This window comes from Loxodonta africana, chromosome 9, assembly GCF_030014295.1.
Source record: "Loxodonta africana isolate mLoxAfr1 chromosome 9, mLoxAfr1.hap2, whole genome shotgun sequence".
NCBI classification, from domain to species: domain Eukaryota; kingdom Metazoa; phylum Chordata; class Mammalia; order Proboscidea; family Elephantidae; genus Loxodonta; species Loxodonta africana.
This window is the reverse complement of record NC_087350.1, coordinates 3,788,842-3,801,602: the sequence shown is the minus strand read 5'-3', so window position 1 is coordinate 3,801,602 and position 12,761 is coordinate 3,788,842. Positions and strand designations below refer to the sequence as shown.

The window sequence follows — 12,761 nt, the reverse complement described above, 5'->3', positions numbered from 1 at the left end:
CATGTTGAGAGGCCTCTGGAGGTTTCTCTTCTGCTTTTCTCCAGGATACAAATTGCTATTTATGTTTTTAAACGACCAATTCCCCCGCCTTGCCTCACCGTAGTAAAATAAGAGAGCCCCCCGTTTGTTAAAGGGTTAACTCTGTAGCTGTGGGTTGCCCCTCCCCGCCTCGGAGATGCTGAACGAGAACCAGCGCCTTCGGTATCCCTTTCATAAAAAGGAACCGAGGACCAGACGCCGGGGCCGGGAGTGTGCGGCCCGTGTGCATTCACAACAAACGCCGCGCGAGCGGGCACGTCTGTCTCCGCTCCCGGCTGTAAAGGAAGCGCTGAATGGCAGGCCCGGGCGCAGCTCACCTCCGGAAGGGTTCTCTTCACACCCACACCTGACGAAGGCTTCTCCAGCTCTGCCAAAACTAGCTTTTCCTCTCTCCACCACGGCTGGCTCCTCCGTCCCTAGAGCTGTGCCATCGGCGCCCCCCGCGCCCCGCTGCCGTCGGATGGACGATCCCGCCCTTGGTGGAAATGGAACCTTCCACTACCGAGCAAGGCTTTGTTGAATGAGTCATCGGGGTGCCTGCTCATTGGCCGAGGGAGTGCCTGGCGGCGGCTGCAGGCCCGCTTCATTCACAGAAACGCTGGCTTGCCAGCCGGCCCTTTCATTCACACACACAGAATTCCATTCACACTTTGCTGTTTTTATCTGCTTCTAATGAAGATCACGGTCTGGGGATGAGAGAGCCATTCTGTTTTAGATTTGGGGGGGCTTTGGGAACAGTCGAAATCATCTATGGGGTGTGTGTTTGCTGTTGCTATGCAAGCCGGGGTAAGGGGAGAAAGGAGCGCTGTGTGGCTGTTCCAGCGCCGCGGCGGCGGCGGGCGGGCGGGCGGGCGGGCGGGCGCGCGCTGGAGCCGGTTCCCCGGGCGCAGGGACGCAGGGCGCCTCCCCGCCGCGGGTCCTGGCAGCGGGCTTCGCTCCGCGCGCCCGGGGCCTCGCTCGTTAAACCCTGCGCCGTAGAACTCTTTGAAGACTTGGCTCTTCAGGCGCCACAGACATGTCGGCGTGGGGTGTGAGGGGCTCAGGATGGCCCAAGAACAGGCTGGAGGTAAATTCAGCGGCTTGCCTAGAAGTTGGCTGGGAAACTTGGAGTCTGTCTCCCTGTGTCAGGCAAGTTCTCTAACGCAGGATGGAGACGAGCCGAGCTGACTAGCCGCAGGCAGGAGTGGGGCTCCAGAGCTTCCGGGGCCGTGAATTTCCAGGTCTCCTAACTGAGGAGGAGGAAGGCCGCTGTGTTTCCCTTCCAGGAGTCCGAATGCTGAAAAGACGGTGTTTTTTTTTTTTTTTCCTGTGGCTCTGTGTGTCACAAGGCCAACTGCGTTCTCCCTTCCTCACTGCTGGGTCGCAAGCGGCAACTGACGGGATACTGAGATGTGTCTCAAGCTTTTCTTAGCGCCGAAACAAGCGCGTTCAGTTGGGATGAAGCTTCTGACACAGCTCCTTCGGAATGGATCGCTGGAGCCTGTGGGCGCCCATCAAAGAAGCCCCCTCCTCTTCTTCCAGAATAGGAATTCCCCTTGACCCTGGCTGAGAAAGGCTGCGGAGAATTAACAGGGAACACACCTGGATTCACACTGGGCACAAGTTCATATGCAGATTAAGAAATTTTTTTTGAGCCACTGCATTGCCACAAAGACGCTTGGCATGGCTGCTCTGTTGATTTGAGAAGAAAAAGAAGAAAAACCCAGGACATTGGTGACATGGGAGTGAATATTCCTTTTTTTTTGCCATTTAAAAATTACTGTTGCTTTCCAGATCAGAATTCATCAGGATTTGATGAAGATCTGATTCTTAAAAAGGCTTCGTCACATTTTATCGCATGGCTGTCAGACACTTCAGGGCTCACACAGATGGGCTGAGCTTGAAAGATGAAAATGTAATACAGAACCGTGGGTTTCAGAAAGTTGATTTGATTATTTGAAGGCACTGGGTTACCTTTGACACAAACGCAGGGTGGGGAGGCAGGGAGGTGAAAACCAAAGGTTAGAAGGAAATATCTGGGAAGGTAGGAAAAGGAAATTTGAGAATTGATTGGCTCTAGTGTGCTGTCAGTGGGTGGAGGTAGTTTTTTTCTCCCCCCTCCCTTTTTGCTACAGGAAGTGATTTGCAGTGTTCCCCGAGCCTTTGTTGAGAAGGGTCTTCTCACTGAGTGAGTCATGCTTCTGCTGTGAGACTTGGCAGCTCTGAGCAGCTGGGATCGCTATCAGAGGAAACTATTACTTTTCCAAATCAACCGTGGAACCATGAGCATTCTCCTTCTGGGTCGGGCCTGTGTCGTTGTTGTTTTTCATGGTGGGAGGGCACAATTTTCTTGCCCCTCTTCCCTTCTTCCAAAAAACTGTGCCGGGGGCACCCGCACCCCACTTTTTGTCCTTGCTCGGTAGAGTGTGGCTCGCCTGCTATGCGAGGCGGTCTGCGCCGGGGCTGGCACCCGCACCGCCCGAGCGAATGCAGGCGAACAGATAGAAGGGCATGCTGCAACGGACCAAGTATAATCGCTTCAGGAATGATTCGGTGACATCAGTCGATGAACTTATCCACAACCTGTCCATGAGCGGCGGCAGCAGCGGCGGCGGCAAGGTCTCAGCGGTGCCCGCGACCTCCGCGGCGTCCCCCTACCTGGTCTCCAGTGAGGCGCTGCGCAAAGCGCCGGACGATGGGCCCAGCAGCCTGGGCCACCTGCTCCACAAGGTGTCCCACCTGAAACTCTCCACCTCGGGCCTCCGTAGCCTCTCGTCCGCCGCGAGGGAGCGGGCCGGCGCCAAGCTCACCGGCAGCTGCAGCGCTCCCAGCCTGGCCGCCGGCGCCCCGGACCGCACATGTGCCCGCGCCCCGGCCCCAGGCAGTGCGCGGCCGGCCCCGAGAGAGATGAGCGCCGCCAGGAAGGGCCGGCCCGGCGAGGAGCTGCTGCCCAGGCACCCCCGGGGCTGGCTGCACGCCAGCGACCAGGTCTTGGGGCCCGGAGTGACGTACGTCGTCAAGGTGGGTGCCAAGGGCCCCGGGTGAGTGATGGTGGCGGTGGTGGTGGAGAAGCGGGGGGTGGGGGGATAAGCTCTTTTCCGGACTCCTTCCCTGCTGGGGCTCCGCAGCCTGGAGGCAGGGAGCTCGGTGACTGTCACCCTAGGAGAGGAAATGAGCGTTCCTTAGCAATCAACTAGCTTGGCAGCAGTGAGGTGGGAACTCCAAATGTGCCTTTCCCGCAACCACTGGGGGAAATTGGAAAAAAAAAAATCGGTTTAACCTCCTTCTGACCCACTCTCCTGATGCGCTGTTGCCACCTCTCTGCAATGTGTCCAGCTAGTGCCTATTTATTGAGCCTCAGCCCCTGTCCCTGTAAGCGGTGGGGCTTGCAGCACCTGCCATCCATTAAAAACACTTTGAGGAGCTGGGGCAGCCTCCTCGGCATGAAAAAGGCACGCACTATCACTACTTCAGTTCTGTTTTCCAGGACCCTTAGGCGTGGTGTTTTCTTTCCCCACTGTAGAATTACCAGCTCTTTGCGTGGAAGCCAAAGGCTTTATATAAGATAGATGTGCATCCTAACTCAGCAAGGGTTTCTTTGGTGTTTGTCTCTCATTCACACTTCAGGTTGTTGGTTTACAGCATCAAAAGGAGAATTAGGGAGTATTTTTTTCAGTGGCTGTAACCTTTCATTTAAATAGGCTCAAAGTTTTTTGTTTTTTTTTTTTTAAAGAGGGGGAGGCTGGGGCCCCTAGAGCCACAGGCTGGAGAGGACCTTTTTTCCTCCAACACAAGGAATATAAAATCTCACACAATGTGTCCAATACAATTCCTTCCTCATGGACACATTTTATGACATTTAAGGAATCAAATACTCAGCATAGTTCAGTTAGTCTGGCTAAGGGCTTGTTTTCTCCTGGTGCCCGAGGCAGCGTTGACCTACTACTGTTCTCCTGGTGCCCGAGGCAGCGTTGACCCACTGGCTCTCAAGCTCTGCTAGACATACACTGCCCAAGGTGCAGAGTGGCCAAAGCCATCTAATTTCAGTCCTGTCATTCCAAGGCATTGCTTTTTATTTAAAAAGAAGTGAGACGCAAACTATCCCTACTGTGTAGTTAATAGCACAGAGAAGCCGGCAGGGTGTCTGGTCTGTAAATATTGGGTACAGATCAAGTTTAAAAATTCAACAGAACACGTCCTCGTGTAACATACAGTCTCTTGGTGGTTTTTGTAACCAGTTAGAGAAAGAGTTAACTTTGTGGTTTACTTCTACCTATATAAAAAAGTACTTATGAATTAATGTGATGACCAGTGTCAAAATAGGGCCTCTTCACTTTTTGAGTATGCTTTTTAATTTAATCTTAGCTTCTGAAAATGGATTATTATATTTACCAAAAGGGATGTAGAATAGCATAAAATATGCATATTTGGATGTGTTTATTATAAAACGAAATGAATAGTCTATTTGTATTGTTTATTTAAGTTATATAATCTGGAGCCAAAAGCAAAAAAGAAAACAAAAACCCTGACAATTTCGAGGTTAAAAAGCAACACCAGGGTATATTACTTCTAGAAAGTGTTAGTATAATTGCAAGCTTAAAAAAGAAAGGAAGAAAGAAAAAGCCTACATTTAAAATAGAAAAATAGATCTTGGCAAAGGTTTTATACTTGTCATGCTGAATATAGAGGATAGTTTTCAAATTGAGGCAGAACTCTAAAACTTATGCGTTGAAAGTTTTCTTGATAAAAACCCAAAACATTCACTTTGCTTAGGGCTCTGCTCTTGCTTTTTGAAGAACTAAGGCAGACGTCCAGTTCTAAAGGTCAAATGGGGCAAAACGGTGATGAACATCCTAAAGTAAGTCAGAGAGGCTTAGGCATCTTGTGTAGCTCAGGTTCGTGACTTAGCCCCAGCAGTAACAGGCTGCCAAATCATCAGAGGGCCGGCTCTGCGCAGAGCTGTTTCTGGGTTTTTGGATTACTGTGTCGGACCTCACCCTAAAGGGCGGAGGTGACTCGGGATGCCTAGCAGGATTAATTGCTGCTTCATGCACTCATCATCGGCTCGCCCCCTTCCGTACCAGCAGCTGTGAACGGCATTGCCCCCTGGCTTCCCTGGAGAAGTTTGAAGTCAGGCAGCAAAGGACATCAGATACTAAAGGACACGTTCTTGTGTGTTTGATTCACGTGACCACGTGGCCCTCTGTTGGTGCACATGTGCAAATTTCTGCATTGCCTATGTTGTGTTCAAAAGCATAAACTTATTTTCTTGGAAAAATATAAAGCTGAAAGAAATATTATTTTGGTATTATTTACTGATTTGTGAATAGTTTTATTTTACTTTAAAAGATTTCTGGTAGATAAAATGGGTAATCTTTATAATAAAATGACTGGATATTATTTGAAAAATCTAAAGGTTTAGGGTTTGGAAAAGAATTTATTATTTCTCTTTGGTTTTTATTTATTTATTTTCTAAATTCAGGATGAGCCCCAAATGTTTTTCAGTTTCTTGGAAAATTTATATGCTGTATAATTATAGAATTCCCTCTCATAGAAATACCTACTTATAGATAACATTAAGATATTGCACACAAAAACTATTATTCAAAAATATTTTAGAATCTCTTTCTAAACATTCCAGTCACGTGGAATCTTTTAAATACAGAACTCTGGTGAATTTTGATCGTCTAGTAAACTTCAAACTATTTGTCCAGCAGCTTGTAGTAGTAATAATGAAGGTTATAAAATTTAAGAATGGAAAAAGTTCTCCTGAGCAACACTACGATTCAGAGCTCCTGGCATGCTTAATCAGTCCTTCATGCCCGGGATGTGTGTTTGCTGTCACAGCACCAGAGGTTATGCAAACACGGAAGGCTCCCAGGGCAGCAGCCTCACGCTTTGCATTTCTGGGAGACAGGCCTCATCCACAAACCTGCTTACCCCTAAGTATGCGTGACACTTGTTTTTGCCTTTTGGTATCATAAATAGGAAAGAACGAGAAAATATTCCTTTGATAGAAAAGAAAAACCCATATAGCAACGACAATAAATATTTTCATTTATAACTCCATTTAAAAACTTAAATCAGTTTCATATTTGGACACAACAGGCTAACAGACATACAAACAAGTGTTGATTACACTAGCTGCCCACCTTAAAATTCTACTTGTCTAAGGCCAATGTTTGGTCAGAACCCCAGCTGTCCCTGGATTGTGCTAATGGGCTTTAGCAGGTCCCAAAGGCTGTAAAGCTTTCCTCCTCCTAGGAGCGCTGGTGGCGCAGTGGTTAAGAGCTCGGCTACTAACCAAATGCATGGCAGTTTGAATCCACCAGCCATTCCTTGGAAATTCTATGGGGCGGTTGTACTCTGTCCTGTAGGATCGCTGTGAGTTGGACTTGACGGCAATGGGTTTGGTTTTTTTGTTTCGTTTTTTGCTTTTTGCTTTATGGGCACGTGGCCCATGGCCCAACAGCTTTAGAAAAGACACAAACAGTTCATGGTAGGGGGCGGGGGGGGGGGTGCGGTGCGGGGAGGGTTCAGTTCTTAAAAGTAGCTGCTGGACTGAAATAGAACTGTCTGAAGACAAATAGAAGCTTGCCGTTCAGTTTTAGAACTGCCTGAGTCCATCTTATGATGTGGGCAGTGTAGCCTGAGCAGGGAGCCAACGCTGCGGGTGCTACACAGAGGTTAGCCTTTAGCCCCAGGCTGGGTCCCCAAAGAAGGGCATGTCACATCACTGACTTAAAACAGGGTAAGAAGTGATGACGGCTGGCGTGAAATCCTCTGAACTGAGGGCCCAATAGCAGGAACTGGGAGGCCTGATTTAAAAGCTGTGACTTTAGGGTGCTCGCAGCTTACAGCTATTCCCCATTCAGTGAGAAAGTGGATTATGCTATTCATAAATATTTGTGAAGGCTCACTCAGACTTACTCAGGTTTCAGTCCGTGGACTGTACTAACACTTCGCTCCAAGCTATTCATAGCAGATTGTAACAATCAGAAAATGAACGAACTGTTTTCTGTTGTGTTGGATTGTTTTCCTTTTGAAATAAGGCCTTGTTTTCACCAGAACGCTTTCAAAATTATTTTATTTCTTCCATTTATGAATCTGAAGATATGTAGGGAGGTATAAATTATTTGTGTTATTTAAGAATACTGTGTTGGTCTTTATAGATGGTTTTTATAAAATGCATTTATTCTAAAATTTATTCTTAACTGGTATTTTTTTTCTTCAGTTGACAGTCTGTAAAAATATCTTAAATATTCTTTTCTGAGCACTATATTGTTTCAGTAACAGTGAGCAAAGATCATAAAAATAGTCATCAGCAAAGTTATTTAAAATATATCCATGATATTTTATTACGTGGAAATTGATTGAATATCGTTTTCGTTCTAGATTAAAAAAAAAATTTCTTGTTGAGAAGTCGAACTTTAAAAGTTGATCCATTCTTAAAACAGCTTAAAAATCCTGATAATATGGGTAGCTTGCATATGAATATTATCCAAATGTTTTGAAATATGTTTAACAAGTTCTTTTGACATTGATAGACAAAGTTATTGATTTGATCTGGAAGCGTGGCTGGTGTGTTAAATGTTTGTGCACACTTACACAAATGGGTAGACAACCTGTGATGACTTTTGACAGGGTCTGTTTTTCTTTTTGTTAGAAAATAGTAAATGTTGTTTCAAGAAATATCTGATTCTCAGAAATACTGGATTATGTCATTCATTTCATATTCATGTTCAAGAAAAAATAATTCTGAAAGATAAACAATTCAAAAAAAATTTTTAATTGTGCTTTAGGTGAAAGTTTGCAGAGCAAATTAGTTTCTCATTAAATAATTAATATACAAATTGTCTTGTGACATTGGTTGCCAATCCCACAATGTGTCAACACTCTCCCCTTCTTGACCTTGGAGTCACCATTTCCATTTGCCCAGTTTTCATGTGCCTTCCTGCCTTCTTGTCTTTGCTTTTGGGCTGGTGTGCCAGTTTAGTCTGGTATATGTGGTGTTATTGTTTGTTTTATAGGCCTGTCTAATTTTTGGCTTAAAGGTGAACTTCAGGAGTCACTTCAGTACTGAGTTAAAAAGGTGTCTGGGGGCCATATTCTTGGGGTTTCTCCAGCCTCTGTCACACCAGTAAGTCTGTTTTTTTTTTTTTTGTAAGTTTGGATTTTGTTCTAAGTTTTTCTCCAGCTCTGTCTGGGACCCTCTACTGTCATCCCTGTCAGAGCAGTAGGTGGTGGTAGCTGGGTACCATCTTTTGCTGGACTCAGTCTGGTGAAGGCTGTGGTAGTTTTGGTCCATTAGTCCTTTGGACTAATCTTCCCCTTGTGTCTGGTTTTCTACATTCTCCTTTGCTCCAGATCGGGTGGAACCAGTAGATGTATCTTTGACAGCCACTCGCAAGCTTTTAAGACCCCAGGCACTACTCACCAAAGTAGGATGTATAACATTTTCTTTATAAACTGTGTTATGGCAGTTGAGCTAGATGTCCCCAAGACCATGGTCCCAGCCCTCAGCCCAGTAACTTGGTCCCTCAGGGAGTTTGGATAGGTCTATGAAGTTTCTATGACTTTGTCTTGGTCAAGTTGTGCTGACTTCCCCAATATTGTGTACTGTCTTGCCCTTCACCAAAGTTACCGCTTATTTATTGTCTAGTTAGTGTTTTTCCCTCCCCATTCCTCCATCTGGTGTAACCATCAAAGATTGTTTCTTTCTGTGTGTAAACCTTTTCATGAGTTTTTATAATAGTGGTCTTGTACAGTGTTTGTCCTTTTGTGATTGACTTATTTCACTCAGCATAATGCCCTCCAGATTCATCCATGTCGTGAGATGTTTCGAAGATTCATCATTGTTCTTTATCATTGCGTGGTATTCCATTGTGTGTATATGCCGTAGTTTGTTTATCCACTCATCTGTTGATGGGCACTTTGGTTGTTCCCATCTTTTTGCTATTGTAAACAATGCTGGAATGAAATGCGTGTGCATATGTCTATTCCTGTGACAACTCTTATTTCTGTAGGATATATTCCTAGGAGTGGGATTGCTGTATCCTATAGTACTTCTATTTCTAGCTTTTAAAGAAAGTGCCATATCATTTTCCAAAATGATTGTACCGTTTTGCATTCCCACAAGCAGCGCATAAGAGTTTCAATCTCCCCGCAGCGTCTCCAACATTTGTTATTTTCTGTTTTTTTTTTTTTTTTTGATTAGTGCCAGTAATGTTGGGGTGAGATGATATTTCATCATAGTTTCAATTTGCATTTCTCTAACGGCTAGCGCCCTTGAGCATTTCCTCATGTGTCTGTTAGCTGCCTGAATGTCTTCTTTGATGAAGGGTCTGTTCATATCTTCCCCATTTATTAACTGGATTATTTGTCTTTTTGTTGCAGAGGTGTTGGATTTTCTTATATATTTCAGAGATCAGGCCTTTGTCAGATATGTCACATCCAAATTTTTTTTCCCAGTCTGTAGGTTCTCTTTTTACTCTTTTAATGAGCATAAGTGTTTAATTTTTAGAAGATCCCAGCATTTTGCTTCTCTTCTTGTGTTTGCGTGTTGTTAGTTATGGTTTGTATCCTATTTACTCCATACATTAGGGCCCCTCTTGTAGACCCTATAATTTCTTCCACGATCTTTATAGTTTTTGGTTTTATACATAGGTTTTTGATCTATTTTGAATTAGTTTTTGCATATGGTATGAGGTGTGGGTCCTGTTTTCATTTTTTTAAATACGGATATCCAGTTTTGGCAGCACCATTTCTTAATTTGCCATTTAATTGAGTATGGGCCTTTGTCAAAGATTAGGTGACTGTAAATGGATGGATTTTTATTTGGGTTTTTTAATTTGGTTCCATTGGTCAATGTCTCTGTCATTGTACCAGTAACAAGCTGTTTTGATTACTGTAGCTGTATCGTAGGTTCTGAGGTCAGGTATTGCCTCCTACTTTGTTCTTCTTCTGCAGTGATGCGTTACTTATCCCAGTCCTCTTTCCTTTCCATATAAGGTTAATGATTAGTTTCTTGCAGTAGTGTTTTGTAGTTTTCTTTGCATAGGTCTTTTACATCCCTGGTTAGATTTATTCCAAAGTATTTAATTGCTTAGGGGCTATTATAAAATGGTATTGCTTTCCTGATTTCCTTTTTGTAGTTCCCTTTATTGACGTATGGGAATACAACTGATTTTTTTTTTTTTTTTACTAACGTTTATTGAGCTTCAAGTGAACGTTTACAAATCAAGTCAGACTGTCACATATAAGTTTATATACACCTTACTCCATACTCCCACTTGCTCTCACTCTAATAAGTCAGCCCTTCCAGTCTCTCCTTTAGTGACAATTTTGCCAGCTTCCAACTCTATCCTCCCATCCCCCCTCCAGACAGGAGATGCCAACACAGTCTCAAGTGTCCACCCGAAACAAATAGCTCACTCTTCATCAGCATCTCTCTCCTACCCACTGTCCAGTCCCTTTCATGTCTGATGAGTTGTCTTTGGGAATGGTTCCTGTCCTGGGCCAACAGAAGGTTTGGGGACCATGACCGCCAGGATTCCTCTAGTCTCAGTCAGACCATTAAGTATGGTCTTTTTGTGAGAATTTGGGGTCTGCATCCCACTGATCTCCTGCTCCCTCAGGGGTTCTCTGTTGTGCTCCAAGTCAGGGCAGTCATCGGTTGTGGCCGGGCACCAACTAGTTCTTCTGGTCTCAGGATGATGTAGGTCTCTGGTTCATGTGGCCCTTCCTGTCTCTTGGGCTCTTAGTTATCGTGTGACCTTGGTGTTCTTCATTCTCCTTTGATCCAGGTGGGTTGAGACCAATTGATGCATCTTAGATGGCCGCTTGTTAGCATTTAAGACCCCAGACGCCACATTTCAAAGTGGGATGCAGAATGTTTTCATAATAGAATTATTTTGCCAATTGACTTAGAGGTCCCCTTAAGCCATGGTCCCCAAACCTCCGCCCTTGCTCCGCTGACCTTTGAAGCCTTCAGTTTATCCCGGAAACTTCTTTGCTTTTGGTCCAGTCCAGTTGAGCTGACCTTCCATGTATTGAGTATTGTCTTTCCCTTCACCTAAAGTAGTTCTTATCTACTAACTAATCAGTAAAGACCCTCTCCCACCCTCCCTCCCTCCCCCCCTCATAACCACCAAAGTATGTGTTCTTCTCAGTTTATACTATTTCTCACGATCTTATAATAGTGGTCTTATACAGTATTTGTCCTTTTGCCTCTGACTAATTTCGCTCAGCATAATGCCTTCCGGGTTCCTCCAAGTTATGAAATGTTTCACAGATTCGTCACTGTTCTTAATTGATGCGTAGTATTCCATTGTGTGAATGGTATTGCTTTCCTGATTTCCTTTTTGTAGTTCCCTTTATTGATGTATGGGAATCCAACTGATTTTTGTATGTTTATCTTGTACCTCCCAACTCTGCTGAATCTTTCTATTAGTTCTAGTAGTTTTCCTGTGGAGTCTTTGGGTTCTCTATGCATGCGAACAGGGATAATTTTACTTCTTCCTTACCAATTTGAATGCCCCTTTATTTCTTTTTCTTGCCTTATTGCTCTAGCTAGGACTTCCAGCACTATGTTAAATAGCAGTGGTGATAAAGGGCATCCTTGTCTCATTCCTGTTCTCAGGGAACATGTTTTCAGCCTCTCTGTTGAGAATGATGTTGGCTGTAGGTAGATGCCCTTTATTCTATTCCTATTTTATCGAAAGTTTTTTTCTCAAGAATGGGTGTTGAAATTTACAGCAGGGAACCAGAGACATCAATATGTAAATGACAGCAATGTCAGAACAATGAAAGGGGGAATAAATGATATAGGTATAGAGCTTTCAAATGGAGAGGAAGTCAAGGTGAGATCAAGTAATAAAAGACAGGTTCAAACTTAGGAAGATGGGGTAAATTTTAAGGTAAACACAAAGAAAATTAACAAATCTATTCATCAGAGTAAAGAATAAAAACATAAAGTCTCAGTAAACACGAAGTCTACAAAAATGAAAGAAATGAAGAGAAATTCTCCAAACAAAAGGAACTCAGCCCAGGAGAGTAAGAGGAACAAAGAAAACTTCCGCACCACATACACACACAAAAGCACTACAAAATGACAGCAAAAAACTCACACCTATCATAATCACACTGAACATAAATAGCTTAAATGCACCCTTAAAGAGAGAGTGAATGAATTAAAAAAATCCATCAATATGCTGTCTACAATAGACACACCTTAGACACAAAGACATAAATCTGTTAAAAATCAAAGGATGGAAAAAACAAACAAACAAACATCAAGCAAACAGCAATCAAAAAAGAGCAGGAGTGACAATACTCAACTCAGATAAAATAGAATTTAAGGCAAAATCCACCATAAAAGAAAAAGAAGGACATTATATGATGATTAAAGGGACAATTCACCATGATGACACAATTATAATAAATATCTGTGCACCCAACGACAGGGTTCAAAAATACATGAAACGAGGTCTAATAGCATTGAAAAAAGAAATTGCCAGTTCCACAATAGTAATAGGAGACTTCAACATACCACTCTTGGTAAAAGAAAGAATATCTAGAAAGAAACTCCACAAAGATACAGATGGTCTAAAGGCCACAATCAACCAATTTGACCACATAAACATATTTAGAACATTCCACCCAACAGCACAACCTGCGTTATGCAGATGAGTCAACCTTGCTTGCTGAAAGTGAAGAGGACTTGAAACACTTATGTTACCGGG

General features: G+C 43.9%; 1 protein-coding gene across 1 annotated transcript in view; it reads left to right on the top strand.

Annotated features, from left to right (window-relative positions):
* The first annotated feature begins 1,097 nt into the window (after positions 1–1,097).
* SHC3 (SHC adaptor protein 3) overlaps positions 1,098–12,761 on the top strand; it is a 293,940-nt gene continuing 282,276 nt past the window's right edge. Inside the window, exon 1 of the mRNA XM_003421571.3 lies at positions 1,098–3,039. Coding sequence (XP_003421619.2) covers positions 2,530–3,039 — 510 coding nt within the window. The 5' untranslated portion in view covers positions 1,098–2,529. The remainder of the gene's footprint in view (positions 3,040–12,761) is intronic.